Genomic DNA, 25,537 nt, shown 5'->3' on the forward strand with positions numbered 1-25,537 from the left:
TTACAGAGGCACTTCCCACTGATGGTTTTGGTTATTGTTTTTCATTTCTTCCTCGTGTAGTGTTTTGCTCAAGATGCTTTGCAATGCTGGTTTTCTGGCTGCAAATTCTTTTAGCTTTTGTTTATTATGAAAGATTTTTATTTCGTTGTCGTACCTGAAGCTTAATTTTGCTGGATACAGAATTCTTGGTTGGCATCCATTGTCTTTCAGTGTTTTCAATACGTTGTTCCAGGATCTTCTCGCTTTCAGCATCTGTGATGAAAAATCCGTTGTTAACCTTATTGGTTTACCCCTGAATGTAATCTGCCTCCTTTCTCTTGTAGCTTTTAATATTTTCTCTTTGTTCTGCATATTGGATATCTTCATAACAATGTGTCTTGGCATTGGTCTACTGTGATTTTGTATGCTCGGTGTCCTGTATGCATCTACAATTTATATATCCGTTTCCTTTATTATTTCTGGAAAGTTTTCTGTAATTATTTCATTCAGCAGGTTATTCATTCCCTTGGTTTGAATCTCTGTACCTTCCTCTATCCCGATGACTCGTAAGTTTGGTTTTTTTATGTTATCGCATATCTCTTGGATGTTTTTCTCGTGATTTTTTTACCAGCCTTTCTGAGTTGGCTAGACTCTTTTCAAGATGATATATTTTGTCTTCATTATCTGACGTTCTGGCTTCTACTTGCTCCACTCTGTTAGTGATACTCTCAATTGAGTTTTTAATTTGGTTTATCGTTTCCTTCATTTCTAGAATTGTTGTTTGATTTTTTTTTATAATCTCTATCTCCTGATAAAGATGCTTAACTTCTTCTTTTATCTGTTTATGTAATTCATTTTCAGTGTGTTCTTTCACTGTTTGGATTTGCTGTTTCGTATCCTCTTTAAGGTTCCATTCCATCTGTCTAAGGTATTCCTTGAGATCTTTATATCACCATTTTTCTGATGACTCTAGGTCCTCCTGAATATTTAGGCTGTCCTTCATTGTTTGTACTCCTTTTCTTCCTTGCTTTTTTATGCTGCTCATGTTACTTCTTGTTCTGTTTGACTGCTGAGTTACTGTTTACTCTTATAAATTTATTTGATGCTTGGGAGGAAAGATATTAGAAGGGAAGGGAAGAAGTCACTAAAGAGAATGAGAGTAGGCAGGTAGAATTCAAGGAAGGGGGAATAAGAAAATTGAAAAGAAATGAAAAGACAAAAGAAAAAAATAGAAAAGAAAGAAAGAAAGAAAAAAAATTTTTTTAAAAAATAATGATAATAAAAAAGAAGATTAAAATTTAAAATAATAATAATAATAAAATTTAAAAAATTAAAAACATTAAAAACATTAAAAAAAGTTAAAGAACAACAACAACAAAAAAATGAAAATGAAAGAAAAAGAAAAAAAAATAATAAATGCAGTCATAGAGTTCGATTAACTTCTCTTCCAGTAGGTGGAGCTGTGCCCACTGGGCCAAGCTTCTCCTCTCAATAGGTGGGAACCAATCACTGTGCAGCAGCTCTTCCTCCCAGCCTGGGCGGGTCTCCAATCCTGAGTGCCCAGGGCCTTCTCTTGTGTTTCCTCAAGCCAGGCCCCGCTCACCTGTTACGCTCACCACAATACTGGCTACACGNAAAAAAAAAAAAAAAAAAAAAAAAAGAAAGAAAGAAAAGAAAAACCTTGGGAATCAACTTAACAAAAGAGGTGAAAATCTGTACAATGAAAACTACAGATCCCTAAAGAAAGAAACAAAGACGACCTTAGAAGATGGAAAGATCTACCTTGCTCTTGGATAGGCAGAATTAATATTGTCAAAATGACAATACTACCGAAAGCACTGTACAGATTTAATGCAATTCTGATCAAAATCCCAATGGCATTCCTCATAGAAATAGAAAAGTCTAGTCTTAAATTTGTAGGTGATCATAATATTGATTAGATGAAGAAGGCAGATGTTACCAGTTGAGAAAACTATACCACATACAGATTGTTTTGTTTTTACATATCACTTTATGTCTTTTCATTTTTTTCTAGCTACCTGCTGTTTATTGTTTTATTTTTTTAACTGGTTATATTATTTTAATAAGATAATATATGATATATTACCCTTTTGTCAATTTTATTTATTTCTCATAACTGTGGAATTATAGATGAAATCAAACTTTCAGATGCTAAGTGATTTATGTCCACACAAAATAAATGAGAACATTAGTCCTGTTCTAAAGGACATCATCCTCTTTTCACTTAACAAATGATTTTATAGTATTCTTTGATTATATTACAGTGATATTTCTATTTTTACCTTCTAATTTAAAAATAATCCCGTGGCTAAATTTCTTTAAGACTTATGCCATTAAAAGTAATATCTCTCTCTCTCTCTCTCTCCCCCTGTCTATATATATGTGTACACACACACACACACACATACACACACACACATATTTTTTTTTTCACTGACCTTTTATTTACAGAGTAGTAAGGGTGTTCAGAGTAGCAACACCTTGAAGGCTTACTAGAATATTTAAACAGGCATAAAGCATCCTATTTGCTAAAAGTGTAAGAATGTACTGAAAGGAACAGTAACACAGGTAACTGTTGTTTCTGATGGATTAAAATTGTGCTCTTGGGTTTGTCCTCTGTTGTAACAGGAGGGAACAATTTGCCCTTAAAAATCCTTGGTTTCGAAACAGAATATCTTTTCTAAGTTACCCTCACAGAATAATACTGTAGAATAATTTATTACTCACTTGAGAGTTCATGGAAAGTATAGTCATCCTTATGCTTCAGACTTTACAGGGTAAAAATGTGTATTTTCAGAAACTGCATAGAAGTTCTCTGGTTGATTTTTATTTTAATATACTAGAATCTTCTCTTCCTAGGTTGAAAAAAATTGAATATGTCACTTCAGTAGAGATTAGGATAATGCCATTGCTTTCATTTCCTCTTTTTTAGTTGACAGGAACTGATGAAAAGATATTCTTGAATATCTTTAAATCTTCATAAATCTTAATAATTTACTAAGTATATACTATACCACTCTTGATATTATTACATTCTGCAGAAAAGTAGAGGTTGTCAAAATATGTATGTCATCCATTTTCATAACACATAGTGGTAGTGACAGCAGTGAAAATTTGCCCAGGAGCTGTACTTTCAGAACCTATTACTGCCTGGTCCCTTTGCCTGCTTCCTTTTAGTACTCTTTGATTCTACCTTGATGACAGTACAGTATAAATCCCAGAAGCTAGGATGAGCAATAAGAGGAACTAGTACTATGACTGTAATAGCAATCCAACAAATGATTGGAAGGTAAAATGAATGGGCTAGAAAAATAGACTAGATAGAAGCATGTGTTTAGAAAAGATCATTCATTCATAAATATTTATTGAGTCTTTTCTAGGCTTTTGGGGTATAAAGAGAGCTCATTACCATGTTCCTATTACTTGAGATTGTCCTAGAAGCCCACTAGCCTGTAGGCTGGATCTTAGTGGATAAGCTATTCAGTCTTTCACCATTAAGTATGATGTTATCTTAGCTGTGACTTTTTCATAGATGTCCTTTGTTACATTGAAGAAGTTTTCTTCTATTCCTGGTTCTATTGAGTGGTTTATCATGAAAAATGATTGATTTTTGTCTATAAATTTTTATGCCCATTGAAATGACAATGTGATTTTTGTCCTTTATTCTACTAACATAGTATATTTCATTAATCCTGCAAGCTTTTTTCTCTCCCCCACCATCTCTCTCTCTAACATATTGTATTATCTTTAGTAAGATGATGTTTGATATACTAAACTTTTTTTTATGCAGGGAATTGAATCCAGGACTTCATAAATACTAAGTATGTATTCCACCACTGAACTAAACCCAAGACTCCATTTGTTTGTTTGCTGCTTTATTGCTCTCACATGGCTCTAGTCTCTAAATATTTAGACATGAAGCATATGCAAGAAGGTAGTTTGGGGCTGGTGCTGTGGCTCATCGGTAGAGCACTAGTCTCCCATGTTTGAGGCCCTAGGTTTGATCCTCAGCACCACATAAATAAAATAAAGGTATTGTGTCCACCTACAAGTAAAAAAAAAAAAAAAAGATGGTAGTTTCAAAATTAGAACTAAAATTGAAATATGAAATTTCATTTTATTTACCCTAATGGGACACATTGATTTGTTATTAAAATTAATATTTAATATTAGACCCTGAGCTAATATGAAAAATGAGTGTATTGTATTTTTTGATTGGAATATTGTGTACCATTCATATGAGCTTCACAGTATAATAATGAAATACATAAGCCGTTTACCTTAGAAAAAGTTTATTTAGCTCATGATTCTAAATTTTCCAATCCAAGTTCAGATGGCCACATTTCCATGGGCCTCTCTGCTGGATGGCAATAGCAGGGAGTATGTGACTGATCAGACCTCTCATAAGCCAGAAAGCAAAAGAAAGACTGAGAGACAAAGGTCCCACTGTCCCTTTAAGGGCATGACCCCAGCTACCTAAGGATAACCACTTACTTGGTTTACTTGTTACTAAAAGTTACATTTGGTCCAACTTTATAGTATTAGAACAATCTGAGTTTTTTAGCTACTCATATGTAAAATATGGATAATAAATCTCTTCTATGTTCATTCTCCCAGTTTTAAGACGACTTACAGTAAGGTAGGAAGTGACAAATTTACATGTGAAATTCAGCTCTTAACATACATTTTTGTATGATAAAGCTTGGTGATTTACACAGTAGGTTCTGAAATTAGATTATCTGGGGTCAGTTATCTTAACTAACATACAAATTACCTTGGGCAGTTTACTTATTGTACCTGACTCTTCTTAATTATTAAAAACAACTTGTCACAGAAGTTCCGTTGTGAAGTAATACATCCATAGTTATTGACACCTAGCGAATGTTTCATAAATCTCAATGATGATAATGGATGATGGATATAAGAATATCCTAGTTCCTCCTTTATCACTCCCTTCCTAACCAGTCACCCAGCCAACATCATAACAGCAACAACAATAGTCAATTTAGGCAATTGGATACATGTTTATTTTTAAATTGATGTATAGTTCTATAAGTAAACAAGCTTTTTGTTTCTGCTCATCAATGTTGTATACTTCTTCCTGATAGTTCCTACTTAATTTCTAGTTTCATTGTGCGTTTTACTTCTATAATTATTTCCCCCTATTGTTTATGTGTCTCAATTAACTAACCTTAACATTCAAAGTCTCTGCTCCCAGTATATTTTAACTTTGGCTTCTGCATCTCCTCTTCATAAGTGTGACTGTTATCAATGGTGCTTTTTTGGACAAGGACCATGAATGTAACTGTGCAAGAAGTATCTGCCATATGACATGGGTCAGATAAATTAACTGGTTCTTCCCAGAAACAAAGATGACTAACAAGATTAGGTAGATATCATAGCTCTGGATAGGCAAGCAGTAGAAAAATTGAGGACACAAAGTTATCTTACGATGATGGTACCATTTTGAAAAAATTATATTGGAATTCAGAGTTATAAGGTGAGACAGTGTACTAAGATAAGATTTATTGTTAGCTTTGCCTTATAGTTGATTCATACATGTATAAAAAGTATATATCAGAATAATATTTCTCCATTTAACAAATATATTTATACCATTACTCAATATGTACTCATCTTTTGATTCATCTTCATTTTAATGTAAAAAATTTTGCTTTTTCATTTAATTGTAAAGAATGTAGCCATGATATATGGGAATAATATACCAAGCAGATCTTTTTTATAGTTTTTGGCCATTTTCCAATAAGAATTTTAACTCTCAGTGATGTTAGTATTAGGAAGAACCACATGTACCAGAAGCAGTAATCACCATAGGTGTGAAAGGATGTGAATGTTTGTTTCTGTGGCATGCTGTTTGGTGATCTGATATTCAAAATTGACATTTTCTTATAATGGCACCTTCACTGTAAAATAACATTTAGTTTTAGGTTATATAAAGAACTTGTTATTTAATATTTGTTATTTCAATAAATAACAAATTAGTTTGCTATTAGATTAATGAGTCTCATCTTTACTTCACAGATTACAACGTTGAAAGTTACAATAATTCTCATTATATTACAGCAGATAATGGCAGAACTGGCATATGAACTGACTTGAAATTAGAGATCTTCCATTCTCACTGTGTCTCAGATGTTCCTGCGGCACCTAAAATAAATAAATAAGCAAATTAACTAAATAACTGACCTACCCACCCAGGCATCTTCTCTGGCAATACGTTTGCAGTGGTTCTAGAATTCTAACATGATAACAAGATTGTGAACTCTGTACTCTATAGTTTGTGTTTTTCCATGCTAAAATTTCCCATCATAACTGTAGATGATTGAGAAGGAATAACATTTTTTATGAATGCTGAACTTGAATTTCACAGCCAATATCTTTTAAGATATGTTTAAACAATTAAGCTAGAAATAATTTTTTTCCACTTATACAGGATGATTTTTTTCTATATTTTTATCGATGCACTATAGTTCTACATAATGGTGGGATTTATTGTTACATATTCATACATGCATTCAACGTAACCATATAATACGGCCAATATCATCCCTGAGTATTTTCCCTTTCCTTACACTTCTCCTGCTCCATGATTCCTTTCCTCTACTCTACTGATCTCCCTTCAGTTTTTGTGAGATCCCTGCTCCACTTTTTTTTTTTCCTTTTCCTCTCTAGCTTTCACATATGCAAGAAACATATGGCACTTGAACACCTTAGTTTGGCTTATTTCCCTTTCTGTAAAGCTCTCAATTTCCGTCCATTTTCCTGCAAATGACACTTTCATTTTTCTTTATGACTAAAAAGAACATTGTGTATATATTCCACATTTTCTTTTATCTATTCATCCACTAATGGACACCAAGTCTGGATCCAAATAAACTGGAAATCTTAAATCTGGGTAGTTAGAGCTGTTTTATTCAAGAGAAACAACTCTGAATCCATACTCAAAGGAAAGGTCATGGGCTAACATCAGAAGATTAGTAAAGTGATATATATTTTGTGATAATATTAAGATGAATATATTTTTTATGATTCTCCATAGTAGCTCACAATTTTTACATTAGTTTTCCTGGTCTGCTCAGAAAAAATTTAACTAGATTCATGTAAAAAGAATTTTAAAATATAGTCATTGATGCAAAAATAATTTAGCTGAAAAGATTAGAATTAGTCTCACTGTAATGATCTGTCTTGTCACTTGAGAAAAGAAATGTGTGAACAGGCATGTAGACATTTCTCTTGACTTTTGATGTGATTTGCATAGTGCCAATACTAGCAATTTGAAATCTGGTTTCTGTAGTTGCATTTGTACTGGTGTGTCAAACACTATTACAGTTATCAATACTGCTAATAACAGTAATTCTAGGTTTTGAGTATAAGCTAAGCATACTCATCTCAGTCTGTAAAGTTATGAAATAGAAGTTAATTGTATAAAATAGAAAAAAACCCTACTGAAAATAAATATTACCTAGGAAAATGTCTAGAAATCAAATGGGAGAAGCACAAATTGAACCTATGCTACAATTTAATTTTTTATTAAGCCCTAGCTTAATAAAATGTCTGTATTCCTGGATTTGAGTTTATAGAGAGAGTTATAATTTTATTAAATCCCACCAAAGTTTTTTATTTTGGTTACTATTAGTATTTATTAAGTAGTGAAAATTGGATTAGTGTATTAACATGTTAAAATGATCAAGATTATGAAGGTGAAATGTATTTAACTGCACACAGGGGATTCTATTGAGTGTACAGCCTTTTTTGTTCCATTTTAGTGATTAGCATACCTATTATGAATGTAGGGCTAGGGGTACATCTCAGTGGTAGAGTTTGTCCTTAACATGACAGTGACTCTAGGTTTGAGCTCCAGCACTGGGGGGGAAAAAGTGAACACCTTGGAACCATGTTGCATATTCACATTCCTTTTCTTTTACTTTGTAGTTGTGTGACTTGGGTCAAGTTATGTAATTTCTCTGTACTTCAGTTTCCTTATCATAGGGAATATTAATATATTCTTCCATGGGTTATGAGGATTAAAATATTTAATATTATGAAACATGTTTATAATAATGGGTGGCACATAAAAAATGTTATATAAATGTTTTCTGTTATATGAAAATTTTAAAAGGAAAAAAAAAAGATTTTGGGCCAGAGTAAAATATTTTAACTATTTATTGTTTTTCCATATTGCTGAATTTAATACTTCATTTTTTTTCTAGAAGGATCTATTTTCTTATTTCTTTCAGAACTGTAATCTCTGAGACTTCTGATTATCGACAGAAACTAATTAATGTGTAGTAAACCTAACTCTAAATCTCCACCTCAGTAAGTGCCCTATATTATTAAATATCAGGTTATCAAAATACTTATTAGTTTGTTATAACTTATCAATTTCTCTAAAGAAAAAAGGCCACATATATCAAAAACTCCTTAATGGAATTTATGATAGCTTTGGTCGTCCGGGAGTAGAATGTTATTGCCAACATGACAGTGGAGCTGCTGTAATTCAGCTCCAGTTCCTGATTAATGAGGTCAGTGAATTATCTTAATCATTCCTTTTTATATTTGAAATTGAGCTACATCTGGTCTTTCAGTTTTTTTGTATGCATTCACATTTAAATATTTGAACAAAAATTAATTTATTGTGGGTTGGAGGTAACTGTAATTTAGTTTTAGTCATCATTGTGGAGAGTTGCATGATATATTTCTCAAAATAGAGTTGCAAACAGAATGGAATAAGGTTAAAAATTTTTTTGGTACTAGATGCTGCATTTAATTTTATTTCAGGGATATTTAAAGTTGTATAACAAAGTCTATATTAAAAATTAATAAAATAAGAATCCTGTTATAAGTAACAGAATTCCTTTAATGGATTACTTTGACCTTTTGTTTCTTTCTTTTCTTTTCTTTTTTTTTTTTTGTGGTGTTGGGGATTGAACCCAGAGCCTCGCACATGCTAGGCAGTGTTCTCCTGATCTGCATCCCCAGCCCTAATGAATTGCTTAGAAATACTACCAGGAAGAAGCCAATTTTCATTTTAAAGTGGATATTGCTTCAAGTTGTGCTGCTTATTTGTTGAAGTAATTGATAATCCCCTTCTTTTTGAATTTACTATATAGAAAGAGATAGAGTAAACAACATTTTATTAGCTCAGGAAACGCTGTGCTTGCAGATTTTAGAACAACATGAGCAGCTCTGAGAATAGATCTTCACTGTAAGTGGCAACAGGCAAGGAAAGATGGTCGTAGAAGGAAAGAAGAGAAATTTCTCCGGAAAGGGCTCTGATGAACTCCTTAGATTTGAGGATAGTTTGTGAACATTGTTTTTCCCCCAAATCCTTAAGATACATTGAATAAATTTGTAATGTATAGGAAAATACATATCTAAACACCTCTGGATTTTGATGAATATTCATGTCAGAATTTAAGAAAGGTTTTCATGGAAGTAAAATTCTAAAGATGACAAAAAATTAAGTAAAACTATCATACTAATAATTTGTAATTGTGTAATTTTTTTAGGGTCTGAGTGTTATAGATAAGACGATGCTTTCTAGTAAAAGGAGAGTGTGTACTTTATGTGTGTCAGATAGCTTTCCAATTGTCATATTATAGCAATAGGACCTACATAAAAGAGTTACCCCTCAGAATTTAGAAGGTGGAAAGGCCTGGGAGATATGGTTTGAAGTATATCTTATTTTGACAGCTATTTTAATCATTCCGAATTGGATGAAAAACTCTTATTTTAAATGGGGAGACTTTAAGATTTCTCATAATAACATAAAGGATTGGGATTGCAAATCTTTTGAAATTAATATAAAAGGATCTAACTCTTCCTTGACTTACATAGCCCAATCTTAGAAACAGGTCAGGGGCAATGTGGGGTTTAAAGACATACACACTTACAAGGAGAAACCTGGGACTGGTTGGTACACCAAACTCTGATAGAAGAACAAAGACCCAGAGCTAGTATAGCAGATTTTTTATATAGGTTTTATCATCAAAAGGTTATTTGTGGGAATGTTTCTGCAAAGCAGACAGACTTGAATGTCGCAGCTCTTGTGGTTATCTTGTTATGCTCAGAATTCTCTTTCACTGATGACAGGTGTCTGAGCTCAAAGTTAAGACTGATGTAGTTCTGTGCCTTTGCACAGAGCTTCCTCAGGCAGGGCATCACTATAGCAACTAGGCAATCTTATCCTGCAACTTTGTGCAAAAATTCCCAGCACAAGCACAGCCATAGCCACAGCCACAAGGCAGTCAGAGACCATGATATAAGTCACCACTTTCTGCATCTCCCCCTTTTTTATTTTTTAAACGTAAACTATGCATGTCTACTCTGAAGTACTGGAACTAGAACTTGTCCGACAAGCTTGTAGCTGACCACGAGAAAACAACACAGAATAAAGAGCAAGGAAACAAGTCCTAAGAGATACCATGCAGTATGTTTTAGCATGTTTTAATAATTGAAACCATTCAAATCATCTAACAGCTTTTTGTGTAAAACTGGTGGAGGATAACACGGGAATCTTACTTTTTTGCATGACTTGGATGTAACGGTGTAGTTGTAAAAGATATAAATTCACATTGTTATGATTCCAAATTCACAATAGATGCATCTTTATCTTTTCCCAATCCCATTAGGAGATATAGTATGGAACAGATGTTAGTTACACAAATAAACTAATAAACGACATGGCATCATAATTGTTGTATGACCTTAAGACTTTGTATCTGACCAGGACTACTACAATAGCCTCTAAGGCATTCACCTTAGCTTCAAGTTTATTATCAATTGTCTTTTGATCCTGGAGGTCTCTTGAAATATTTTGTGCCAAAGCATTGGTGATGGGGAGTGCTATCTACCCCATTTCCCTTTTTTTTTTTTAATTAAATATAATCTACTACTTGTCCTTTGTCTTGGTCTTATTCTTCCCTCTGAGTAAGGGAACCCTTACTGCTGTAAGGGGAAATGGGCAATGACATGTCTGGCTCTTTCAGGCTGAGAGGGGGCAACATGGGGCAAGCAGTTTGGGTTTCCCTTTTAGGAATGTTTTGGGTCAGTTGAAGGGTCTGTGGTAAAAGTCTGGTTTGGAAAGAACAGGTTGTAAAGTCATCTGGGAGGTGAGTGCTTCTATCAGAGAAACAAGAAGACATGAGTATTGGAATGAGATTAATACAAAATAAATGAATATGACCATGAAAATAAGGACTAGCATTTTTTTTTACAAGAGTAAAAACATTTTTAGTTTGTATAATAGCTATGAACCAAGAAACATAATTTTTGCAATTCCAGACCTTTACTTAGCTATATATTATATTTCCTCCTTATTTTAAAATCACAGTAATCCTTATAAAAATGCCTATTTCTTTAATTTACTTCAAATGAACTTGAGTGGTTATCCTAACATGGAATAAGGTGAGAGGCAGAGTTTTTTAACTCAAGTGAGGTGGCCTCTTGATAAATCTTAGGTAAGGTGTTTTATTTCTGAAACTGATCCTTATTTCTTCCTGAAATATTATTTTACAACATTTTCATATATCATTTCCTGGGCCTATATGAATCAGTTAACATAATTTCACATTAAACTGAAACATGAATCAAACAGGCTAAGAGAGCTTTTAACCCCATTTGTGGAAAAGTGGCAAAATTTCTTCATATCCCATATTGTCAACCTTTAAATAAACCAGTCTCTCCTTATTGTCTTCCAAAAATGTATTAAAGTGCCCATCCCAAAGTAAAGAGTAACACAAAATTTTACAACTTATGACAGATTATTTTTATCTAATTACAGAACATCAAATGACATAAATAAAAATTTAAGTTTGCAAAAGACCAGTGTTACAGACAACTTTAGATGTAGAACAACAGCATGGTAAAGTGTTCTCCTAAACCTTCTATTTAAAGACTTGTATTCTTGGGGGACATGAATACATCTAATATAAAAGAAACCAGTAGTAGCTTCACAATTACACCAGTCTACTTATATTAACCAAGTTTAACTTTTAAGAAAAATTTAGAATCCATAGTGTAGTATAATAACCTAAAGTGATAGTTGTTTGTAACTAGAGTTATACAAACCTTAATCCCTTTAACATTTGTTACCCTAAATAATAAAACCCAACAAACAAGAAATTATCTTTTTTTCCCATAAATTTTTTATTTATATATGACAGCAGAATGCATTACAATTCTTATTACACATATAGAGCACAATTTTTCATATTTGGTTGTATACAAAGTATATTCACAACAATTCGTGTCCTTATACATGTACTTTGGATAATAATGATAATGACATTCCACCATCATTTATAACCCCACGCCCCCTCCCTCCCTTTCCAGCAACTCTACCCTATCTAGAGTTTATCTATTCCTCCCATGTTCCCTTCTCCCTATCCCATTATGAATCAGCCTCTTTATATCAGAGAAAACATTTGACATTTTATATTATATTTTGCTGTTAGTCCAGAAAATATTTATTGTAGTCACCAACTAATTTATATTCCAATCTCTAATTTTAAATAGCTAAGTCTTAATCATGTATCCTACTATATACTACTACTACACTTTTGTTTCATAAGATATTAAGTTAAACTTGAAGTTATTGAGGTTCAATCATTAAATGACATCCACACACATGTATGTATACTCCAACATCTGCTGTTTAGAATTTGGTGAGATAAATGTTTCTTAGAAGCAAATGTTTTGAAGTTTAAGAATGAGATATTTTTTAGAAAATGTTTGGTTGCATTAATGTTTATAAGATGTATTTATGTATAAAATATGCCTTTTTTTTTTTTTTTAAGGGAGCTCTTGTGAGTGTCTTGGCTGATGACACCTTACACTTATGGAATTTACGTCAGAAAAGGCCTGCCATACTACATTCACTTAAATTTTGTCGGGAAAGGTGAGTATACTCTCATTAAGTATGTAGGACATTTGCTATTCTGTTTTGATGCATTTTCTTTGAATTTTACTTTTTGATCTTTTTTGTGATGAACTTTATGAATAATCTAAAAACTAATTAATAAACTTAAAAGGATATACAATGAAAGAAAGATTGCTTCCTTTCCAGATCTGTCTTCCTTCCTAGAAACAAGCATATAAATTTCTTTTGTGTCCCTCTAAAAATACTTACTCTGTATAAAAGCAAAAACCTGTCTGTGACTCTTTTTTTTTTTCATGACAGAGAAGCCATTACAGTATTCCTTTAGCTTGTTTTGTTTATAACATTATCCAATAGATCCACTTATACTACCACATTTAAATCTTTTGTAGTCTGATTTTTAGTTGTCTGTTGACCTTTATTTTATTTTTGATTTATTTATATGTGGTGCTGAGAGTCAAACCCAGTGCCTCACACATGCCGTGCAAGCGCTCTACCCCTGAAACACAACCCCAACCCAATTTTGTAATCATTTTTTATAACTATGTACTATTCTGTTGTATAGATAATTTATTTATTCAGTTTTCATCAGTGGACATCAGATGATCATTTCCAGTTGAGTTTGCTTTATTTTGATATTATGTTAAACATATTTCTTTATTCATATGTACAAATATATCAGCTAAATTTTTAGAAGAATACGAGTTTGGTCAAAGAAATTTGTTCTAATATAACTTATGAACTTTGGGCATTGATTAAAAGACTTTTTTCATGAGCAAGCACACATGAAGACAACTTTGAGGCAGTGAGGCCAAAGTTCGGGTATTTGTGGTCAGATTTCGTTTCTGTTCTTACTAACAGTCAATGAAAGTGGTTGTATGTTTAAGCTCTTTATTGCTAGCATTCAAATGCAATCTGGGCCTACATGACAGCACACACTGGTTAATTCAATCAAATACCTATTCAATTTAAAAGGGAAAATAGTTAGATGGAAATACAGTAAAATGTGGAATTTCTAAAACATGTTTGGAGGACTTTCGATTAATCAATTTTATAGGTCAGATTTTATAGGTGTTCCCTGCCTCTTTATGCTTTTGGAAATTTAGGAAGTCAGGGAAATATGACCTATAAAATTATAAGTGATAAACCAAATGTATATCATCCTAATGTCTGATACAAATTGAATCCATTTACTGTTTTACAACTGCCAAAGATAACTTTTCCAACCAACTATCTTTCATCTTTCCAACTATATATTTTGAAATTTATAATATATGTATTAATGGCTACAATAATTGTCAATATGTTTCTAGTACTTTTCTGAAAAACTACACAAAAATAATAAAATGCTGTCCAGTGACAATAAGAACAAGACAATTTGACTTGTAAGTTTGTTAAAAGATGATGTAATCTAGCTTCTAATTTTTATAGATGAATATTGGATGAAATTGGATGATAGCATATATTCCATGGAGATTTTAAAAATTTAATATTTATATAATGTTCTCTACAGAATGTTTAAAATGAACTCTAAACAACATTAAATGATTAGATTTATTATGAGGGAAACTCAGAAAAATAAAATAAAAATAAAAGACTTTTTTCAACCCAGGTTTTTAAAGCATTGTTCCACATGTGTTCTTATAGAACTTTTAAAGTTTGCATTTTTTATACTTCATTGTAAATTCATATGGAACTTACTTTGGCATGAAATAGAGCAAGGATATAGTTCTTCCCCTTTAGCATATGAGACATAGTTTTTTAATGTGGTGGGTTTTTTATGTTTATGAATGTGATACTTATGTAGTTGTAGTTGGCATTAAAGGTATATTCTTTTTATCTTTTCCTTCCTGTTTTAAATTTTTTTCTTTGGTTAAGGATCAGACTATGTTCCTGGTTTGGTAAAATATAAGTTAGTCCATGAGGTCAATCTATGAATATTGGCTTCTGCCCCCATTGGCCCTGTAAATTAGGCAAGCTAAAGAGACTTCTGAGAATTGACCCAGTTCAGATTTTTCCAGTTAACACCAGAACATGTCTACATTATGTGGGGGTGGTGGTGGCAGGAGGTCAGGTCAGTAGCAGTTTGCTGTTGGTTTACATCTTGTTTTGTAAGATAAATCATCTGAGTTATTTGAATCATGTCTCTACTTGTAGGAGAAAGTCAAAAGGGAAAGGGAAGTATTAGAAGGAGAGAATGGTGTGGTATGGGAAGAAGAGCAAGCAAAAAATCAAGGTTCCGTTGTTTTCTACTTGCTGGGAGTCAGGCCAACTTCTCAAATTATGGGCAGAATCCATTAATCTGTTTACCAGTGGTATCTCAGGGCAAGTTCTATACCAGCCTCAAATGGAGTGGAGCATGTGGGGATGGGGTGGGGCATCTTGGTCCTAGTATACATCCTCTTGTCAATGTCATACTAACTGCTGGAAATGGAACCAGCTTCTAGCAGAGTAGTCACCTGGTATGGTTTTGCACCCTACCTCTAAGACATTCAGGTGCTATCTCAAGATACTTTTCATTGTCACAGGCTGGGAACAGGAAACTGATGCTGTTAGCATCTAGTGGGTAAAGACCAGGGATTCTGCTATACTTGCTGCACTGCCACGGATAGTGGCCACAACAAATAATTATTTGGTTCTAAATACAATTAGTATAAAAGTGATGTATTTGGTTAGTGTTGTGCTATAGAAGTTCTCTTAAGCTGTTGTTCATTGGAGAGATTCTACCAGGAGCTAGAATTGCAGCAAAAGAATATCTCTGATTCCTTGTTTATCAGAGACATGTCCATATTTCTCACTGGGCACAGGAATGGCACAGTATCTTGTCCAAGTTCATAAATATACTCACTGCAGGTTATCATGCTAAATATCAGGGGAAGGATCAAACCTCAAGGAGACCCACACTCAGGAGTTGATGATGGTCAGAAATTGAGTGCTTCTTACTAGTATACTACTTGTAAAGATGATCTGCAAGAAATTCCAATAAACAAGGATGGGGAATAGTAAGCCATTCTGTAGGGTGTCTGTAGGCATAGCTTAGCAAACAAAAGCTGCCTTTTCATGAAGTGCAGGAAAGTGGCTCTTGTTCTCAGTGGATGAAGCCCTATGGTGTCCACCACTTCCCTTTGGGGTTAAGTTGCTATTAGCCAGGGCAAAACTCTGTTGTGGTTTATAATGGTCCTAAAAGTTAGAAATGAAACGAGCTAATGAATTTCCCAATTATGAGCCCTGTAATTTGGTCACTTAATTTGAACAGGAAGCTGGTTCCTGTTCAAAGTTCAGCTCCCCTTTGGTCTTCATGAAGGCAGTAGTAAACAAGAGACTGTAGGAGGAATAACTGATTTTTAAATAACTCCTCTGGGTGAAATTGTCTATAAGGCTACAAATTTGTATAGTAGTGGATGAACTTAAAATGCCAAGGAATGGGCCCTGGTACTTCATTGACAAACATTGTTAAATTTTCTCAAGACGATGATTTCTTCACATGGCTGAAAGAATAAAGTTAGTGTTCAGAGGAGTCTAGTTTTCCTCAATACTTGGCTGCAAGTGGGAAGGGGAAGGGTAGAAAAAGCTTTCCCTCAGCTCTTCAAACTTGTCTATAGTAGCAGTACTTATTTTGCCCCTTAGCCTGAGGTCTGTGGCATGCAGGGCTTTGAGTAATGCCCTGGTATCTATACTCTGATGGAAGCCTTGTGTCAGAGCAAGTGGAGAACAAGGGGAGAATCCTGTCACCCCTGCCCATCCTTCCTTTCTTCATTTGTGGGAATCCATTTTACTTTTTTATACCAGTGCTTTATATTCAGTATTTAGATTCTTTTTCAGTTAGGATGTATTCTGTGCTGTGCTATGTCAATATCTCACAATCTCAGTGGTTTAATACAATGATTTATTTTGCTTACTCTTTATGTCCTTTGTGGCTTGCTGGAACACTGTTTTTATTGTTGTCTTTGCTCTGGAATCCTAGCTGAGGACAGCCAGTTTTTAACATGTTAAGAGTTACCATAGTAAAGGGGAAAAAAGAATGTGCTAAAGCACTAGTTTCTTCTTGGAGATGTTCATCTTTTCCTTTCTCATTTCAAGAAGCATATCACATGGCTATCCCTGATTTCAGCAATATCCACAGGAAAAGAGAAGACTAGATTATTGTTGAATGGTTATAATGACTATCACACTGCTTATTTTTGTTGTTGACATAGAAGCACAATAAAAATAACTTAGTTAATTTCCCCTCATTCCAGAATGGATTTGGGCTAACTAAGTTAAATTACTGTGTTTCATTCTTATGCCATTTTGCATAGTTACTTTTAATGGTAGATAAGGTAGAAAAAATCTTATTATAAAAGGTTATTTCATAAGATTCTGAATAATTGTTAACTTAAAATTGAGTGTTTTACTCATTGTCTTATTTTCATATGTAGTCAGATTTTATTTTGTTAAAAATATCTATAAATATAATAGAAATTATATGTAATTATTTAAATTTGGATTTTTTTGTCACAGGGATATTTTTGTTCCAGTTTTGATTTTTTTTAATTGTGGTAAAGTACACATCAAATTTACCATTCTAAGTTTTAAGCATATATTTCAGTAGTGTGAAATATATTTACATTACTGTGCAATCCCATAATATGGATATATTTTGATAGATTTTATTTTTATGATGTTTAAGGAAAAATATAGGAATTGAAGTCTCAACTCTTGGTTAAACTATATTAACTTGAGTAAGTTAACTTTACTACTTTAAGTGATGGTTTTCAATTTGCAGAAAAATTTCCTCTAAGACTCAGAATCTTTACCATTTTATTTCTCTTACCACATTAGGATAGTTTTATTTACGTCTTCCTATTTCTTCTGTAGATAATGGAATGACTATTATGTACAGCTTGGTGCTGGCTGCTGAGCATATATTTGACACTATAAACAAGACAAATTTGGGTCTTGCCTTTAAAATCTTGGTCAAAACTAAGATATTTTGAGCTTCTTAACATGCCCAGTAAAATGACATTTGTTCAATTTGTTCATACTAAATAAATGATCAATTTCAACTTTCTTAGAATGATTTGAGTAATAACACAGACTTATGAATGCCCTCCTCGGTTAACAGCCAACTAATTGTCCTTGATTAGCAGTCAGCTAATTCTACCACAGACTGGGAGGATTAAATAATAAATTTATTTCCCCACCATTCTAGAGGTACTAGATTTGTTTCTTCTGAGGCCTCTTGCCTTAGCTTATAGGCAGTCTTTCCCTGTCTCCTTATGTGGTCGTGTGTGTGTGTGTGTGTGTGTGTGTGTGTGTGTATCTTAGTCTTTTCTTTTTAGGAGAACACCAGTCATATTGGATTAGGGCTCACTTATATGACTTTATTTTACCTTAATTATCTCTTTATGGGTACTATCTCTAAATACGTAACATTCTCAATTACTGGGGATGGGACTTTAGTATTTGAATTTGTGTATATGCACAATTTAGTTCTAAAAGAAAAATAGGCTAAAACCAACCAGAATAAAAGATAGAAACATTTTTTTTTTAAATCTGCCAACAGAAGAAAACAAACATTTTGAAAGTTGATGAAAGGCACAAAAGTTTAAATTTCCTCAATTTTCATGTGATTTTTTGTGTTGATTGCCAGGCTCAGTTCCTATTAAGGATCCACTAGTCATATAATTTTTACTAAATGAACTTAATTTGCCAATATCTGTAGCATCTAAATCCTCATTGCCTGAAAAGGATGTCTTAGTGGAGAACTTTGGAGATCTGGCCTTTTTTGCCCCATCCCCTGCTATGGATCAAATTCTGCTCCCAAAAAGATATGTTGAAGTCTTAACCCCTGGTACTTGTGAACTTGACTTTGTTTGGAATTTAAGATCTTTTCAGATGTAATCACATTAATAAAAGGTTATTAGGGTGGGCACTAATCTGACTGTTCCCTTTTAACAAGAGATGAAGACACATACCATAAGCTGTGTACACAGAGAGAACATCCTATAACCTCAGAGGTAAAAGACTGGAGTAATGAATTTATAAACCAAGTGAGGACAGGGATAGTTGGCAATTTCAGAAGCTAGTAAACAGGCATGTAACAGATTCTCCACTAGAGCCTTCAGGTAGATCGTGGCTCTGCTGACACCCTGTCTTTGGACATCTAGCTTCTAGAACTGTGGGAGAATGAATTTCTGTTTTTTTTTTTTCCCCATTTCCGGTAATTAGTTTTAGGCAACTCTAGAAAACTAATATATCCTCTTCTCCCTGCTTGATCTTGGTCTACCTCATTATTATGCCTTGTTGGGTTTATATGTATATATAATTTTGGTTGAAACTGGGAATTTGATAAATAAAGTTACTTCTGGTAGTTGCAGAATCAGAATATGTTCCATTTGGCTTGTATTTTTTTTCCCCCTTTAAAGGACATTTAATTAGGAAGAAGACATGGATTGATATTACAACTCTCTGCTGGTCTTTTTTCATCACTATAAGTTAGTATGACCAATATTCTTAACCTTGTTAAATTTTTGCACAAGTTTTAAAATATCAATATAAAGCATTTTAAGATTGAGGACTAGGTTATACATGTAGACTTTCCTATTTAGTACTTGTTATTGTTTGATACTTACATCTCTTTATTATATAGTTCTTTATTGTTGATAATATCCTTTCACATAAAATTTATTCTCTGTGGTCATAAAAACTTTCCTATTGATATTTTATAGAATGATTTTTCCCTGTAAATTTATTAAACACCCAAACAGCTAAGTCTTATACATTTCTAAAGGCTTTTTGTTAATAATACTCTGATTTACAGTTTATATATGACTCTTTCATTTGATGACAGATAATATATTTTAAGTTTAGAGAATAAATAAACATGCATATATTCTAAAGAAAGGAAAATGCAATATTACATTAAGTATATTAATAATCAGGATTTTCTTATAATTGAAATATCAGTGAAGCATTCATGTTCAAAGTCTTTTTTGTTTGTTTTGGTACCAGAGATTGAACCCAAGGGTGCTTAGCAACTGAGCCACATCCCCAGTCTTTTTAAAATTTTTCATTTTGATACAGGGTTTCACAGCTTAGGGCATGCCAAAGTTGCTGAGTATTTGAACTTGTGTTCCTCCTGCCTTTGCCTCCTGACCTGCTGGAATTACAAGTGTGTACCACCACACCAGGCTCAGAGTTCTTTTAAGAAAATATAGCCATTTGACAAATGGAATAATCCATTCAGATACCAAACAACAGTGGGATAATTAGTTTTATAAGTTACTTTAGGAACTGGCTGAACTGCTTTGCATCAGATTTTTCTTAGTAGCATAAATAAATCAATGTAGAAAGAAAACTCATTGATCATTATTTTATTATAATATTGTATAAATACTGTATTTTGTATATTTATAAAGCTTGTAATTTACTCAGTATATTCATGAACAGGGCAAAACTAAGATAGCTATAAAAGAGAAGTTGGCCAAATACCAATCCTAAAAAACAAAACAAAACAAAACCTATAAAGGTCTTAAGAAGATTTTGATTTAATTCACTGCACACAGAAAAGCAAGCAGAAAACTAATCACAGTATTGGAACAAATTAAAGACCTAGAATTACAATTTCTGTGGTAATTATATCATATTGTCAAAATAATTTTCTTTGAAAGCAGTTTAATGGAAAGTTTACAAGCATTAGAAGTGAGAGTGATTTTGATGGATCAAAATTAAAGACTAGAACATAGGCATGGAGTGATACCAAGGGCTGTTAGGAAGACAGAGGGTTTACTATATTTGGTCTGATTCTAATCCAGAAAGAGAATTAGTTATTGATATGGAAATGTTGAATCATTTAAAGAATTGTGCATATAAAGAACCATTTATTCAGACAAAATTTAAAAAGGAGGAAAAAAAAAACCCTTTTGTTTAATATTCAGAGGAAAGACAGTTACAATTTGATGACCCTGAAACTGTAAAAGGAAAGCTATACCTCCCTAGAATAATTATCTATGATAACTAAGAAATTCAGACAAAGAGAAGGGCCAGGGACTGATCTAGTTGCACAAGCTCCTTAAAATGTATTAACAGTATAAAAAAATTATATGGAAAAGGAGATATGTAACCAAAGGTGAATATAATAACAATTTAATTCTATTCATGAATAGAATAAACTAAGTCCTATTAAAAAATAAATAAAAGAATGAATAAGTGAAAATACTTTCTTATGTTTGGGACAAAAAAGTGAAGTAGATTAATAATAGGTAGTGTTACAGCACATGCAATTCTTCTACCTGTACTAATGCATTATTAGCCCAGTCAAATTGTAACTTAGATTGCTGAAAGGACCGACTCCTGTACCATTATTGTCTGGCTTAGAAGAAATATAAATGGAAGTAGAGTTTCAAATTTGAAAATTTAAAAAAACATTATGTATTGGAAGCTAAATTAAGTTTAGTTCACCAAATGTTAGATACCTCCTGTATACTAGGGATTATGCTAAGTTTGGGATAAGAAAAATGATAAATGGCTTGAACAGTTTACATTAACTCAGAGTCCCAGACATACACAATATGAACGAAAGCTATTTTAGAGGTTTATTGTAAAACATACAATTAAAAAATAATCAATGTTCTTTTTTCAGTTTCCTTTTTTACACAAAATTCAGTCTTCAGGAAGATACCAACTAAAACCACAACTACACATCAGAAGTGACTAAAATATTGGCTAGATTGTGTAATGCCAATGAATTTCTCATAACCTGCCGGTGAGAAATTTAAGTATTAAAATCACTCTGGAAAATTTTTTGGCAGTATTCACATATTCCATGACCCAATAATTCTACTCTTACACATATACCCAGGCAGAATTCTAAGGTGAGTCCCAAGGTACCTGTCTCTGGCATACACATACCTATTCCTCATAATTTAAACACTCATTCAGCTGGGTGAAAAAGCATTTTGCTGATAAGTTCCAAAATTAGTAAGCCTGATTTAATCAGGTAATCCTTCAAAACGTCCTGGATTCTTCTCAGTAAAAGTTTCAGAGGGTAAGAAGGATTCAATGGGTGCTAGATATTTTCTTGCTGGCCTTGAAGATAGAGAGGATCACATAGTAAGGAATACAAAATAACCTCTAGGAGGTGAGAATGTACTCCCTGGCAGCAAGAAGATGAAGTTTCAGTCCTATAAGTAAGAAGCTGGATTTTACTAGCAACCAGAATGAATTTAGGAGTAGATTCATTCTTTCTCAGCACTTCCACAGAGGGATACAGGAATACAACTTGGCTGTACTTGGATTTCAGCCTTGTAAGTCCCTGAGCAGAGAACCCTAGGCATGCAGTGACTGGACATCTGACTAACAGCAACTGTGGAATAATATACGAGTGTTGTTTTAAACCACTAATTTTGTGGTAATTTATTATAGAGCAGTAAAAAAGTAATACAAATTTGGTATCTAAAAATCACTGCAACACATAAGAATATGTCGTGTCAAATGTTTTGTTAATTTCATTCTAATATGAACATCATAAAGTGTATTTAAATGAAGATGGCACTAGGCAGTAATCTTATGGAACTACTGTTATGTCTTTGTTCACTGACAACTTTGCCACCTTTGATAGAACTCAGAAAATAGACCACTTACCTAATACTTCCTGTCCCCCATTATTGTTTCAGATGTTAGACTAACTATCCAGTTAAACCTGTGTTTTAAAAGTTTAAGAATAACCATTAAAAGAACAGAAAATATAAAACATTAGAACCAACAGAGGAGGGGAAAAAAGAATGAAGAAAATGAATCAGTAATGGTTATCAAAACATAAATGATGAGAATAAAAAGATGGAAGAAATAAAGTCAACGATATCAGTAGTCAAGATCATTGTTAATATGCCAAATTTGTCTACTAAAATTTTGAGATTTTCAGATTGGACTCAATCTGAAAATCAGAATGTAACCTTAAATTGTACTATATAAACTTAAAAGCATAATTACACAAAGGGAAATGGAAAGAAATAGAGGGTAAAATGCAGATCATGAAAAAAAAATATATGTAAGGTTGGTATGGAGAAAATATTAGTTTCACTGAAGGATGAAAGAAATTCTAAACAAATGTAGAACTTCATAGGAAGGAATAAAAAAGCTTTAAATATCACTTCTACCCAAATCAATCTATAAATTCAGTAGAATTCCGATCATATATATGTTCTTCATAGTTTATCTTATCTAATTCATAGTATTACTATTCATGGTGTAACAGTGATTATTATCATTGTACATTATTGCGTATTATCATCATTGTTTATTTTCACCAGAGGTATTGGAATTAAAGCTTATAGGTTAAAGGTTACACAATGAGTGATGTAGCCAGATTTGAGACATGCTAACTTCAAAACTCCTCTTTTTTTCAAACATTCCATGCTATCTGTTTAGTATATGACCTTGTGTAAGTTGATTTAACATTATTAAGTATTAATCACAATGAGTAGATACGTCTAATGGTTGTATATCATTTTTGCTTCTCTTGAATCGCTACATCATAATTAACTCGTTAATGCAGTCAGTAAAACTTGGCAGGCATTTTTCTTATTTCCTTTTACATATATTTTCTCTTGCAGGGTTACATTTTGCCATCTGCCTTTCCAGAGTAAGTGGCTCTATGTGGGTACTGAACGAGGTAATATACATATTGTCAATGTGGAGTCCTTCACACTCTCAGGCTACGTCATTATGTGGAATAAAGCCATTGAACTGTGAGTTTGAGCAAATGTTCAATATATAAAGTATCAGTATCCTATTCGATAATATCATTTTAAAATAGCCAATCAGTAAATCCATATGAAACTAAGTATGTGTCAGATGTCTTGATATCTAATTAGGATTTGTTAGTCTTTTGTAAATATTATCCTTTTGGCATGGCAGTTTATAAATTTAAATGCTTTATATGTTTAAATAGATTAATATACACCATTACATGTACATATATTCAAATATGTATAAACTGCAAAACAAGTTTAATGAGATTATCTTAATTATTAATAAGTTAAAGAACACGATTTTTTAAAATTCTTTAATCTTTTTAATTTTTCTTTTAAATGTTTGTCATGATTCACAGATAGGCTCACAGAATTTAGATGATCTTGATCTACAGTACTTCTTTGATATGATTTAATAATCAATAAGTATAATGCAGATATTTGCTGAAGTGAATGTATTACAGTTAATTATGAGATTAATTATACTTAATTTTGATTCAGTGATGATTTTTTTAAATTTACCAATATTAACAAAAACTTGTCCCTAAGGATCTTTCATGCTAACTTTTCACTCTTACAGATTTTTTTTGTGTCTTATCTTTCTACACATTTTTTTTTTGTGTTGTTTGGATAGGCAAATAAATGTTTAAAGATATTAACAAGATGTTTTTTCAGTGTTTCCTTTTATTTTTAAACAAATACGCTTGTTTTGCATCCTACAATATTTGTCTTTTTGATACAAGGATAATTTTGTGACATGTCTCTAAATGTGTCTGGGTAGCTATAATAGTGTATTAAGACTGGCTTTCCCTCCTATGGCAGGAATGTCATTAGCATATATCAGTTTCTTGGTAAGATGGGTTTTTGAGTCTGTTTTTTGACTTGATCATGACATCTAGTGGGTAGGCCTTGTTTGGGCGTCTACAATTTCATAGACTTTCATAAAGTGGAGTGGTTTCTTAGCCTATAGAATTTATGAACAAGGGGTATACTTTTTCCTAATGTATCAGCATTTCAGGCATATTCTTATCTAGATGACTTCTTTTTCTCTGATAGGTGACATTACTTTGTCAATTTTTAAAAATGTAATAGAATTTTTCCTGTTCTGGTAAGAATTTTGGAACTTGGCAAGATGCCCAAATTGGAGAGTACTAGTAAAATAAAATATTAATGTTTTAAATGCTGTACTGTTTAAAAATATTAACTTTAAGGTTTCTATAAGGAAAATAGGTTTACTTTGCTGAAATCTTTGACTAAATTGAAAATTCTTTTCTACATAAAAAGTGTATTTAATTGTAAATTTAGTTGACATGTGTCAACTTGAATGTAACTTTTGGTGTATTTGCCCTGGTTCCTAATGTGATTCTTATTAAGAACTATATAGCTGTTATTGAATACTTTCTGAAATGCCTTCTTCCTTTATAAGTAATTATTTATTTATTTATTTATTTATTCTTGTAATGAATATGTATCCGTTTTGAAATTTTTTAATTGAGAAACATATCTATCTTAACTTTTCTTTTTTTTTTTCTTAGATCATCTAAATCTCACCCAGGGCCTGTTGTCCATATAAGTGATAATCCAATGGATGAGGGAAAGGTAGAATCTTATCTTAAAATTTTTATTTTATTTAAATGCATGATTTTTGTGTTTTTAAACATGCAAACTATTCTAGGACCACATGCTGAAAAGTTGAGATTGCTAATAAAGATTGTATATTGTATGCACTTAACGGTTTGTTTTTCAGTAAAAGAATCAGAGTGATTTGTAATTTGAAAAAGCAAAGATACACTAAAGCATAAGTAAAATTTAATTATTAATTGCAAATAATAAGCGTAATTTAAATACTTTCAATGATTTCAGTAATTTAATAAATTTAAATTATTAATTTATATTTGGCTTAATA

The 25,537-nt window shown here is 32.4% G+C and overlaps 1 protein-coding gene across 5 annotated transcripts in view; it reads left to right on the forward strand.

Moving 5' to 3' along the window:
• The window catches only part of Stxbp5 (syntaxin binding protein 5), a 161,942-nt gene that overhangs the window by 27,473 nt on the left and 108,932 nt on the right, over nucleotides 1-25,537 (forward strand). For 4 of the 5 annotated variants that reach the window (XM_015502085.2, XM_015502091.2, XM_048799555.1 and 1 more), the window contains exons 3-6: nucleotides 8,462-8,543; nucleotides 12,819-12,919; nucleotides 23,494-23,628; nucleotides 25,167-25,230. In XM_015502085.2, coding sequence (XP_015357571.1) covers nucleotides 8,462-8,543; nucleotides 12,819-12,919; nucleotides 23,494-23,628; nucleotides 25,167-25,230 — 382 coding nt within the window. Of the gene's footprint in view, nucleotides 1-8,216; nucleotides 8,338-8,461; nucleotides 8,544-12,818; nucleotides 12,920-23,493; nucleotides 23,629-25,166; nucleotides 25,231-25,537 lie in introns of those variants that run through there. The other variant, XM_048799587.1, reaches the window with a different exon arrangement.

The sequence above is a fragment of the Marmota marmota genome, unplaced genomic scaffold (assembly GCF_001458135.2).
Source record: "Marmota marmota marmota unplaced genomic scaffold, marMar, whole genome shotgun sequence".
Taxonomy (NCBI): Eukaryota; Metazoa; Chordata; class Mammalia; order Rodentia; family Sciuridae; genus Marmota; species Marmota marmota.